This window comes from Sorex araneus, chromosome X (genome assembly GCF_027595985.1).
Source record: "Sorex araneus isolate mSorAra2 chromosome X, mSorAra2.pri, whole genome shotgun sequence".
Taxonomy (NCBI): Eukaryota; Metazoa; Chordata; class Mammalia; order Eulipotyphla; family Soricidae; genus Sorex; species Sorex araneus.
This window is the reverse complement of record NC_073313.1, coordinates 122826287-122838629: the sequence shown is the minus strand read 5'-3', so window position 1 is coordinate 122838629 and position 12343 is coordinate 122826287. Positions and strand designations below refer to the sequence as shown.

At 40.2% G+C, this 12343-nt stretch overlaps 1 protein-coding gene across 1 annotated transcript; it reads left to right on the top strand.

Annotated features, from left to right (window-relative positions):
• The first annotated feature begins 514 nt into the window (after positions 1-514).
• Positions 515-11271, top strand: TMEM35A (transmembrane protein 35A). Its single transcript, XM_004611656.2, has 2 exons — positions 515-795; positions 9589-11271. Exons 1-2 carry the CDS (start codon positions 676-678, stop codon positions 9979-9981), a joined length of 513 nt encoding a protein of 170 aa, XP_004611713.1. The 5' UTR covers positions 515-675; the 3' UTR covers positions 9982-11271.
• The last annotated feature ends 1072 nt before the right edge of the window (positions 11272-12343 follow it).

The window sequence follows — 12343 nt, the reverse complement described above, 5'->3', positions numbered from 1 at the left end:
CTCTCTCTTCGTCCTCAAGCTCCTTCATCTCTTCCTTCTCTTCCTCCCCCTGCTCCTCATCCTCCTCCTCCTCTCTTTTTAGACATTATAGTTTGCAATGCAGTGTACTATCTCAATTGCCCACAAAGTTTCAGTTTTTCCTTGAATGTAACCAACTACTTAAACCAGCAACTCTACAGGACAAAGATTTTGATGGAGGGAAAGAAAAGAGGAAAGACAGAAGCGGGGAAGGAGGGAGTGCATATTAAACTATAGGATTTTGGAGATGGAAAGTGCACCTGCTAAGAATTACTGAAAAAAAAAACGGTCTTCCCTCATGTCTTGCTCCAGAGATGCTCAGAGACAGAATTCTAAACACCATCTACATTCTCTCACTGTCCTACAATTAAAACTACTTCTCCAGCTCATTTAACTTAGACCCTGGGTTTGGGGCCAGTGAGGAGCAAGGGTAGGGCATTAGGACCCAGCGATTGTTGTAGTGAGAGAGGTTGAATCTCGATCTCTCAATTTTTTCTCTCTAGCTCCCTCCTCTCCCTTTGTCATTCTAGCTGCTGGCTGCCTCCGCAGCGTCCTTCTCCCCTCTCTCATCCCTCTTTCTTCTTCTGCACTATTTGCTTGCGTCTCAGACAGAGTGCGCAAAGCAGAAGGATTAGTTGGGACCTGCCTTGGTGACCCATGGCATCCCCCAGAACCGTAACTGTGGTGGTCCTCTCTGTGGCCCTGGGACTCTTCTTTGTTTTCATGGGAACTATCAAGTTGACCCCCAGACTCAGCAAGGATGCCTACACTGAGATGGTAAGTGAATCCGTCGAGTGATCGGAGCGCATCCCGCAAGGGACTGCAAGTACCTACCTCTCCCCTTCTTTCCTCTCAGTCCACAGTCCCGTACCTTTAACCCTTACCCCACCCGGACTTCCCCTTCGCACCAACAACTTTGCCGCTCGGAAGGAGCAGCTGGGCAAGAAGAATTTTGTTTGTGGTTTATGCCCGGGGGGACAACTGTTTGGGAGCGCAGAAAGCCAGTTGGGGGAGGGGTTACCGGTGAGTACCCCCACGGTCACCCGCCAGGTAACCCAGAATACCTGCGCGGCACCTGTCATTGGCAGGAATCCTTTCCGCTTCTGAGCACAGGGAAAGTCTGGGCAAGCAGTCCGAAAGTCTGATTGCTTCCCTGGGAGCTTAGAGTTGAGCAAACTGGAGAGTTTATTTTGGGGAGAACAAAGACGAAAAGAGCTGAGGGAGGTCGGACGTCTAACATGAGCAGTTTCAAAGGCTGGGGAAAATATCCCTGGTCTCAGGTAGAGACTCACAGCTTCCCCCCTAGAAGACTGAGGCTTGCTCAGTCTCCTTGGGACAAAGCAGTACTGGCCCGAAGAAAGGTCACCTCATGCCTGCTCTCTCCTCCTAAAGGAGAACTGGAGGTTTTGTTTTGTTTTGTTTTGGTTATTTTGTAGGCTAATCTGCCGGAACTGCAAGGTCTCCCTTTTCTCTCTCAAGAAATTGTGATCCCCACCTTCCCTCCTGTTGATGCTAGGGCCAAGCCCTCTGCAGGTTTTTTCCCTCTGCAGAATTGGAATCAATGAAGGTGACTGGCCAAAATCTCTCTGCAACCTGGGGGCTGGGCTGCTCTTCCCAGGGATGTGAAGAGGACTTGCTCTTATGCTGTAGAGTACTAGATGTCTGGATGTTTCTAGCACTTTCTGTCCCTTGTCTCCTCTCCTCTCTTTACCTTTTCACACCCTCCCCCCCCCCAGATGAACAGGAACCTACTTCTCACCACCTTCGCCAGACGCTAGTTATGGGAGCTAACACATTACTGGGCTTTCAAGGTCAAGAAGGAAAGGAGCTTAGGGAAATAGGAAGAAGGGAAAGAGGAAAGAGACCAGAGAGACTCCAAGTAGGGCTGAGGCAAGGAGAAATTAATTTATACACGTTGACAAGAAATCGATAGCTCTCCTGAAGGCACTGCAGACCCTTCCCGAGTACCTCAAACTGAGTTGTAAATGGACGGAGATGGCAAATTGTAGTTGCTCGGAAAAATGTTTGTAGGAAGCTCTGATTACTGTTTTTGGGTTTGAGCTTCCCATGTCTCTCACATCACAGAATAAGCCTGGGGTGGAGAAGGGTGGCTGGGCTTCAAGTACCAGGCTCAGTGATAAATTCTAACATGTTTCTCCTCGTCCCATTCCTCTTCCCAGCCTATATGATCAGATAGAATCAAAATCAGGTCAAAATGAGTATACGAGGCAGGCTTGCTTTAGGGATGGGAGTGGAGGTGGGGCAACAGAAACCACCAAAGGGTTTGAAAAGGTTGGAGGCAGAGGAACTAGATGGAGGGAAAATCCTACCACATTTTTGTCTTGGTGACAGCAGTTTTGTGTTAGATTATAAATTAATGAATGCATTCTTGCTTTTATTTTTGCATACAAAAATTCGTGCATGCATACATATTAAATTTTTAGCTTTCCCTTTCCTTAAGAACATAGTACCCTTTTCCAACATGTTCCCCACCCCTAGACCCTGCGCAGTTGCATTAGAAGCCCCCAAGCTACACCCTAAGTAGTGTTAGACTCTGCAGGCAATCCAACTAAGATGGAGTCACCGGGAAGCTTCCTACCAGCTTGGTCGCAGCACATAGGAAGGACTAGCCAAAGTGGGATTATAGTAGGCTTCTTCCTAGGGAATAAACTGTCTACTGCAGTCTGGTTAAAGACAGATGAAACAAATAGGAATATTTCATGTCATACAAAGGAACATATTTAAATAGTGAAATCTGGATAGCAGCCTGGTCCCTACTGTGTGTGTATGTGTGTGTGTGTGTGTGTGTGTGTGTGTGTGTTTGCGTGTATAGCACAGTTTTATGCTTCTGTGCTCAGGGACAGCAAGAAGAAATGGAAGAACTCTTATCTAGCTGGGAGGCAGACTACGCAGTAGTATGTAGCTTCAGAATTTCAGACTGCCCTTTTCCTAGGTCTCCTTCTCTATTCAGCACTGGAATAAGGCTGGAGATCTGGCAGGGACCACTGCCTAGGGCCTAAGCTGGTCCAGCTTAATTTTTAAACTCCTGGAAAATTGGGAGAATTTAATTGTAGTACAAATAATGGATGGGTGAATGAATGAGTCATTATAGAATTGTCTTGTCTGGTTACCACTCTTCAGATTTTTCTGATGAGCTCATGCTTATACAGTTAAGCAGCCATTTCTTGTGTCTCAGAAGGGGATTACTGGCTTTCAGGACCCCTAGCTCAGTTGGGATGACAAATTATCTGAGATTTTTTTTCCCATTTAGAAGCGATTTCTTTGCATTGAAAGTGTTTGTCATGTATTGACTACAGAGTTTTCCTTATATGATCTCAAAGTGCTGTTGTTATCATTGTTTTAAGATAATTTGTTCTTTAAAGCATCTGTGAAGTTGATTTATTTTAGTTTTGTTCTTATTTTGCAATGGACAAACTGAAGCAGTGCAAGTTTAATAAAGCCTTAACCAAAATTGTAGAATGAGTTATTGTTGGAACAGAGATTAAAAAAAAAAAACCAAGTCCGTGACTCAATACTTTTAGTAGAGGAGATAATATGATTACAATTGCTTTGGGGATGGTGTCAGAACAACTGAATCGTGATAAAATCTAGTACATTCTTGTGCTCTCTAACTTGTATAAGTTAAACTGCTCCTTTACAGTTTGTGAGATTTCATTTTACTTTGAAACAAATATTTCAAACTAAGATTTCTTTTTTACTTTTCTATCAATTTTTTTTCTAAAAACCAATAATTTTATACACAGGAATTTTCCCTTCCATGGGAAATCCCTATGGTTTCTACTAAAAAAGCAAACAAATAATTATGAAATTCTTTCTTCTCTCTACTGAAGGATCCAGGAAAGGTTAACAAAAAGACTACAAGCTTTGAGTCATGTGTCGATTTGGGTTTGAGTTTGCCATTTTCAGTGTCTCAGTTTTTTCCATCTGTAAAGTGTGGATAACAACACCTGCCTTAGAGGTTGTTGTAAATATTAACATATAAAAGTTGTAGGAACAATGTTTGCATACTGTCAGTGAGGTGATGACAATTGATTCTGTTTTACACAATGATTCTATGACTAATTTGAATGATAATTTGAAGGCATTGAAATCAGGCATTTCAGCAGCACAGTGCTATTTTCATGTGCCCTGATGAAGAGACCAAAACCTCTACACTTGTGCTGGGTAATGCCCAGTGGATCCCATGCAGAAGCAGAATTTTGGTGACAGTGTTGTTATAGAGTACTCTAGAACCCCATGTGAACTTAACATGATGTCCCATTCTCTTGCCTAAATGTATTCATTAACTCACTTGAAATTTGGGAACAACACTAATATATGCTGTTCAGCAGTTTCTTATGCAGTGACAGGGAACATATGTATGGTTGATTTGCATACTTTTGGTATCCAGTACTTGTAAGCAGTGACTCCAGTCTGTAAGCACAAGCAACACATAGGCAATTCATAATAATAGCCAACCAAGGAATTTTGGCCCTGCATATGATAGGGAAGGTATTTCTTTGCTTCACTTTATAGAAAATATCAATTTGACTGATTTATTTATCTAAATAGCCTCCTTTTTTGTGTAACCCTCAGAAAGCACTCCAGATATTGGGTAATTTATTCACTGTCCACAGGTCATTTTAATGTTTCAAAATCACTGCTATTAATTACTTACCAGCACATGTTAAGTAGTTCATTGATGTTTAGACTGCCCCTGAGGTGTCTGCAGAGAGGAAACTGAATTATCCCAAAAAGGAAACTGATCCCGAAGCAAAATTGGTTAGCTCACACAGCTAGTCATCTCAAGTTAACATGTATTGGAGCTTATACCAGGAAGCTTGTAATTTCTCAGTGGTCAACAGTTGTGTTTGTTTCAGAGGGATATTTGATTGACAGAAATCAGTGTAATAATGGTATAGGTGTCCAATTTGGTAAGAGGAACCAAATTTGCCAGCTCCCTCTTTAGGTAAGCAGTGGAATGAAGAAATGCTTAAAGGGTGTTTATTCACATGGGTATTTGACAATGAATATCTGATTGTGGTTTTTTACTCAAGAAATGATCTATGACTGATATGTGGTTTTTCATATACAAGATTAAGAAAATCATACATGATTTAGTAAATTTTGCAACAATTATGTATGCTTTATCAACTAAGACAACAACCAGGTGAGACTTTCAGCCAAAATATTTTTTATTGGTGCCTCTTCTGCTTTCATGTAATTCTTTCTCTACCCATTTATTGAACAGTCAGAACTATATCATGCACACTAAAACATATACCATATACATAGGGAATTTTTAGGACACTATTGTGAAATCAGCACCCATGTTTTATAAAACAGAACATGGTCATCATTCCACAAACTCTCCTCATGAATTCTTCAAATTACTATCTACCCAAACATAATTCTTATTTTGTTGTTGTTTCCCCCACACTAAGGTGCTCAGGATTTACTCCAAGCTCTGCTTTCAGGACCACTCCTGACAGGGTTTGGGATACCATATGTGATGCCAGGGATGGAACTCCATTTAGCCATGTGCAAGGCAAGCACCCTTGTACTATCATGGTACTGTCACCTTGTACCCCCTGTACTATCACTCTGGCACCCCAAGCATATTTTTTCCTTGACTTCTCACAATGTAAGTAAGCATTTCCTGGTTTTGTATTTTATATAAATGAAATTATATATTAGCCAAATAATTTTGGAACAAATTGGCATAAATACAGAGTTCATACATAAAACAAACTACTTTCCATTCATTTCCAGATTGTCCTTTTACCTGGTTTAGGTCAGTTATTTATTGTAATGAAATTAGAATTATTAGACAGTCTTGAACTGTTTAAGTTTAAAATCATATTCTGTGAGATCATGGACCCTGAGGTGTTGTGAAGAAAGAAGTGGCAAGAAATAAAAATTTATATGACTAAAGAAAACTCCCTATGCTTTTGACTCATTTCTGAATCATATCTCCTTATACCATAAGACAGGACCTATTTGAATCTTTGTTACTACCATTAGAACAGTTATCGAGGCTTGCTATTGAACTTGTAAGTTTGTGGTGTATTAATGATAACATGTATTTGATGCTATGATTCTTTGACTAAATATTCAAAGAGCTCATTTAGTTTACCAAAGAGGAAACTGAGGTACAATAAAATGCTTAGTCATTTTCCCCACGCAATTTAGAGGCAAAGCTAAAATTGAAATTTTGCTTTAGAACCACAGCCTAGGGGCTAGAGGGATACCCAAAGGGCTGAACACAGACTTTGCCTGTGGGAAGACAGAGCTAGGCATGGTCACAGATGTTCAGATGTGCACCCCCCTCCTCCAGCCATACACACACAGAATAGAAATACAGCTTAAGAATATTGCTGGATAATTGACTCTGCTAAAGGTATTTTAAATATTTGAATAGCCCTTCTCTTCGGTGCTTTCATCCCTGGGTGGAAATTATGGTTACAGTGCCTGGGTCACCGAAATGGAAAAGAAGCATCAACATGAAATATAAGTGCCTTTTTTGAGCGTGAGTCAGTCAACTCTCCTTATTATTACTATCAGCACAATTAGTCTTTAGAGATCTAGTCACCATAGACTCAATGTTTTTAAAATCGAGGCCAAGCATTAATGTAGTGGCAATAGCAGGATTTAAAAATTTTTTTGATGTCTTGACTTATTCTATAGGGAAAAGAATAAAAGGCATCCTATAATGACAAACTTCATCCAAGCTTAACTCCATCTCTAACAAATGAAACATGACCTGTCTTGGGTCCTAAGGAAAAGAATGCTGTTTGTCCCTACACAGCTTTGAACTAAGGATTTGATGAAAAGTTGAATTCATAATCCAATTTTCTCTTGAGAAAAGGAAGAGGGAACAGCAATACAACATTATTTACATTTGCAGGTTAAGAGGTTAGATTAACAATGAAAACATAGTGTGGGGCTGAAGACATAGCCCAGAAGGTAGAGCACTTGCCTTGCACTCAGACCATTGAGTTTGATCCCCAGCACTGCCAGGTGTGGCCCTAAAACAAACAGACAAAAAGTAATATGAAATTATACCAAATGGAGAGAAAAAGAAGATTCACAATTTTTTAATTTTAATTGAGGTCATATGTTTCTGATAGTGTTACTATTTATGTTTTTGTTGTACAAACCTATTATATCTCCACCACCACTGAAATGCTAAAGACCTGACAATACTGTCCTTAAGGCACTTCAATCTATCCCACGTGTTTTTTCCTCTCACTGCCTGTTAACCTCAGTTCTGTAGTCAAAGTCCAAGGATTTGTCATTATTGAATACTTTCCATTAATTTTCTTGCCATTTTTCTTTACACACCATATAATTTGACTTATTTTTATTGAACAAGATACCCCCTAGTTCTGTTCACATTACAGCAAGTGACAAGATTTTGTTTTTTCTTGCAGCTGAATGGTACTTCATTGTGTATACAACATTCCACTGTATATACAACTTATTTACCCTCTAATCTGCCATTGGGCATTTGACTTGCTTCTACATATTGGCTATTGTAACTAGTGATACAATGAACATAGGTGTGCACATATATTTTAGAGTTAATGTTTTCTGTTGTTTGGATAGGTAACAAGGAGTGGAATTTCTGGACACATGGACGCTCTGTTGTTAATTTGTTGAGCAATCTCAGTACTGCTTTCCACAGAAGCTGAACCAGAGGACAGTCCCACCAACAATAAATGAGGGTACCCTTTTCAGCACATCCCTGCCAACACTGGTTGTTTACAGTTTGTTTTTATTTTTCAAAGAATGCCGTTTCCACTGATGTGAGGGGATAATGCATTGTCCTTTATATTAGCAATTCCCTGTTGCTCAGTGATGATAAACACCTTCATACACATATTGGCCTTTTGTATATAACTTTGTGATTCTTAATTCATAGGATACTCAATACTTAAAGCCTCTTGGGAGACTTTGTGTTACTAATTAGAGAATCTTTACCTCAAAAGGTTAAAGAATCCTTTTGGATCTAGATTTTATTTTACTACTGTCGCCCTGCTACCTTCTTCAGAGTACAGAGGGAGACAGCATATGTGGCACCTAAATTAATGTGAGGCGAAACAGGCAGGATTATCCCCAACCACCAAGGGTGCCCTGACCCATGGATATGTTCTGTTCCAGGTGGATCTGTTCAGGATAGTCCAGGATTTTACTCTGTGTACTGTCTAACCTCTCCCTTAATTTTCTCTTGAAAAATCTCCGAATAACACAAGATAGAACAGGAGAGGAAGAACAGCAAATACTTAATATTTTCTTATGTACTTAGGATCAGGGCAATGACTAGGGTGAAGTAATTTTTAATAAAGGCAGGATTTAATGGGGCAAGGATGAGGAATAGGTGACTAAGGCAGAGTCATGCACATGCAGAGTCAGACACAGCCTTTACTTAAATTTTTGGTATTGTATTGGTCACAGATATTATAGTCCTTGACCAATGCATGTTTTGGATGCCCTTTAAAATTTTGCACCCTTGGGCTAAATAGATTGCTCAACAGATTGGAGTAATTTCATATGAAAATCTGCACACAGGAAGCACAGGTTTGATCATCAGCCCCTCATGGTTCCCCAAGCACTGCTATAAGCAACCAAGTAACCATCCAACACCAGACCATGAATAGCCTCTGAACACATCAAGCTATAGCCCACTCCTCACCCCACCCCCCACCCCTGCCAAAAAAATGCCCACCAAAAGTGAACCACTACTTAAACTTTGTGCCCAAGGTGAATAGCACCACTCAATTCATCTTTTTTTTTTTTTTGCTTTTTGGGTCACACCCAGCGGTGCACAGGGGTTGCTCCTGGCTCTGCACTCAGGAATTACTCCTGGCGGTGCTCAGGGCACCATACGGGATGCTGGAAATTGAACTCCGGTCGGTGGCTTGCAAGGCAAACGCCCTACCTGCTGTGCTATTGCTCCAGCCCCCCCACTCAATTCATCTTAGTCTCTCTTCTGCTCAGGAAAATGAGGGAAAGAGACATCAAATAATTTGCCCATAAGTGCCTAGATAGAAAGTGTCAGAGATGGAAATTGAAGTCAAGTCTGTTTGGATCCAAACTCTTACATAGTTTTTCAAAAAACATCAGTCTCTTAACTGTTCTTTTAATTGCTTGTTGTTTTTTAAAATGCTCTAAAAGAGAATTATCTCCTGTTAATCTATGAAATAGAGGTGCATTCATTTCTCCAGCAGTCATAGAAATGACCTAATATGTGTTCTAAACTTACAGAGAGCATATAAACACTATTCTAAGTACCAGATGTTTCAGAGAAGTCAAGTTGATTTGCTGCCTTGTTCATTTTTGTTTCTTTGATTGCTTTTGGTAATGCATTGCAGTACTCAGGGCTTACTCTTGGCTCTGTGTTCAGAAGTGACTCCTGGTAGTTCTTGGGGAACACGGTAAAAAATTGGGACATCCTTGCCTAGTTTGATAAGACAATAGTGGAAAGAGCAGAACCTTGCTTTTGCTTTGTTCATTCGCATGCAAAAACCGTGCTTAACTATATGATTTCCTTATGGTATTTCACTCTAGAAACGTGCTTACAAGAGCTATGTCAGAGCCCTTCCTGTGCTAAGGAAGATGGGAATCAACTCCATTGTCCTTCGCAAAACCTTCGGTACCCTTGAAGTGGCCTGTGGCATCGTCATGACCCTTGTGCCTGGGCGTCCCAAAGATGTAGCCAACTTCATCCTACTCTTGCTGGTGTTGGCTATGCTCTTCTTCCATCAGCTGGTCGGTGATCCTTTCAAGCGCTACGCCCATGCCCTGGTGTTCGGAATCCTGCTCACCTGTCGCCTGATGATTGCTCGTAAACCTGAAGAACCACCTTCGGAGAGGAAGCCCCCACAGGGGAAAGCTGGCAAAGCTGAGGATCAGCCCGACTTGTATGAGAAGGCCCCCCAGGGCAAAATGAAGTTGTCATAGTAATGCAGAAGTGCAAAGGAAGTGCGAAAAATGGACCCTCTAGACAGTTGCCTCTATGATATCCAGGAAGATGTCAGTGTGTATTTTTCATTTGATGTATTTATCTTGGGGGAAAAGGGAAAGTGTAATTTGCAAGTTAATGGCACTTTGGCTTGTGTATACCTATACTCTGAAATGACCATCCCACTTACACCTACACATGCACCAACTTTAATCACTTTGGAGCAACTCACATCTTGCTGCATGTACATGTATATGGCTAAATATTGAAGTGTTTTTGTAAGTTGGACTCCAGCAAGGATGTGATTCTGAGATTACACATGGGAAAATGTATTTATTGTATGTGTGTTTGTGCCCATGTTCACATAACACACATGCATGCGTGGAGCAAAAGGTTCTGATTTGAACTAATCCTGCATAGCTATCCTTCCCTTCCTTAGCAAAGACAGAAAAAAATAAACCTCCTGTAATGAGAATCTTCTTTCTTATGGAATAAAGCAAGTCATATATTCATGTGGGGTGAAGAAGTCATCCAATAGATTAGGCTGAAAACGAAAACAATCCACTTTAGAAAGCAGTTCCCTCAGTTTGATATCCTAAATTACATATAAAATGGATTAGACTCAAATTTAACAGACTCAAATTTTAACAAATTTAAAAATTGAATTTTAAATATTTTACAGTGAATTAAAAAACAACTAGATGATTTGTGTAATCAATAGATGATAAAATTTTTCAAGTGGTGAAATTGGAAGTTTCACTTTGCCTTTGTCCAAACCCAACCTACTAAGATTTGGCAATTGTTGCACAGTTAAGGTTGAGGGAGCAGGTATTAATCTGATAGAAATCTGTGACTCTTAAACTCTAGTTCTCTTAAATTATCTAAAATTTGGCAGAGGAGTTCTAGTCAGTGTTTCCTTCACAAACAGATTCACTAGTCCTAATTTATTGTTACTGAACTTTACTAATCTAAGCAAAGAAAGAAGTTACCCCCAGGGTCGTCTCCTCTACACTTAATTTTATCTTGTGGATGGAGTTTAAGTGAGGGAAGGACATTTGAAATGGGTCAGTTAAATTGAGCAGTATGGAAATTGCTTTCTTCATTGCATACTGCTTTTTCTTCTTGTTAGATATGCTTTAGGTTTTAACATTGTGTCAGGGATGGGGTGGGGGGTTAAATGTGTGTGGGGAATACAAATTATTGTATTTTCTTCATTGTTATTAATTGATACTTTGCTGTGTTATTTATGTCATTCTTTCAAAATAAAGATTTTTGAAATTTGGAGGAAACTGCGCAAATAGTAAAAATTGGAAACAAGTGGGCATATCAAGGGATTCAGACTCTTTTTGAGTGGATAAAAGGGAAGAAAGACAAGGCAGGGGTATGATCACTTAATGTAGTAATGAAGATACTAATTTCTAGTAGTACTAAAGTTTGCTCACATTTCTGGGATGCCAACACATATGACACAAAAAGCCATGGAATTAGGATCTCAATGCAATTTCCAGAGTTTGGGAGCTCTTCATTAGGTAATACCAAAGGAAGGTGGGAGAATGACTTCAGAAAACAATGCAGGCATGTTAAGCAAAGAAGAAAAATTCTCTCAGTACATAGATCTATCTCCAAAGTGGTACAAGTTCCATGTCACACAATTTGTCACATCAGGCAAGTTACTCCACCACTAATTCATCTCATCATTTATCAAGAAGGGTAGATGAAGATTAAAAATCCTCTGCAATGTACATTTGAATTCATGAAATGATTAAAAGCACAAAAAATTTCGATTTTAATAAAGAGCAGTTATCATAGAAAGTATGCAGCACTCAATTATCAAGTTAAAGTATTCGAAAAATCACATAGGATATAGTCAATTGCATTCTGCTGGAATATTTCCCAATGGCCTCCACTTAAGCTTAGAGTGTCCATTTTTTGTCTTCATATTGCAAAGCTTTCACTTACAGTTTTGCCATTTTGATATTTTAAAGGTATGACCTCCAAAAACTAGCGAGAGCTGCCAAGTTTGTATCTCTGATTCCTATTCTAGTAATTGATTAAACTAGGAACTAAGTAAAGCTCAGATCTCAGGCTTAGCCCTGGCCGATGTTTTAGCATTCGCCTTTTCAAAAAAAAAAAAAAATCATCCCTCCGCACCCCCTGGAAATGTTACTTTCTTTGTTTAAGCAAACAAATAGAAAGCTCCCCTCCCCCTATTGCGCTGCGGGCTACGACCTCCTCCTCTACCAATGTTTCCCGTGGGCTCCCTCCATCCTGGAGAAACACTGTTCCAGCCACCAAGTGCAGGTCCGTGGAGCCCTCCAAATTTGGTTAGGCAACGAAACATCCCGGTGGCTCGGCTACCTG

Bases quoted from the DNA above. Each gene is read 5' to 3' on its own strand.
- TMEM35A (XM_004611656.2), top strand. From the start codon at position 676: ATGGCATCCCCCAGAACCGTAACTGTGGTGGTCCTCTCTGTGGCCCTG. The intron at 796-9,588 runs GTAAGTGAATCC...ATTTCACTCTAG, and splicing joins AGGATGCCTACACTGAGATG to AAACGTGCTTACAAGAGCTA.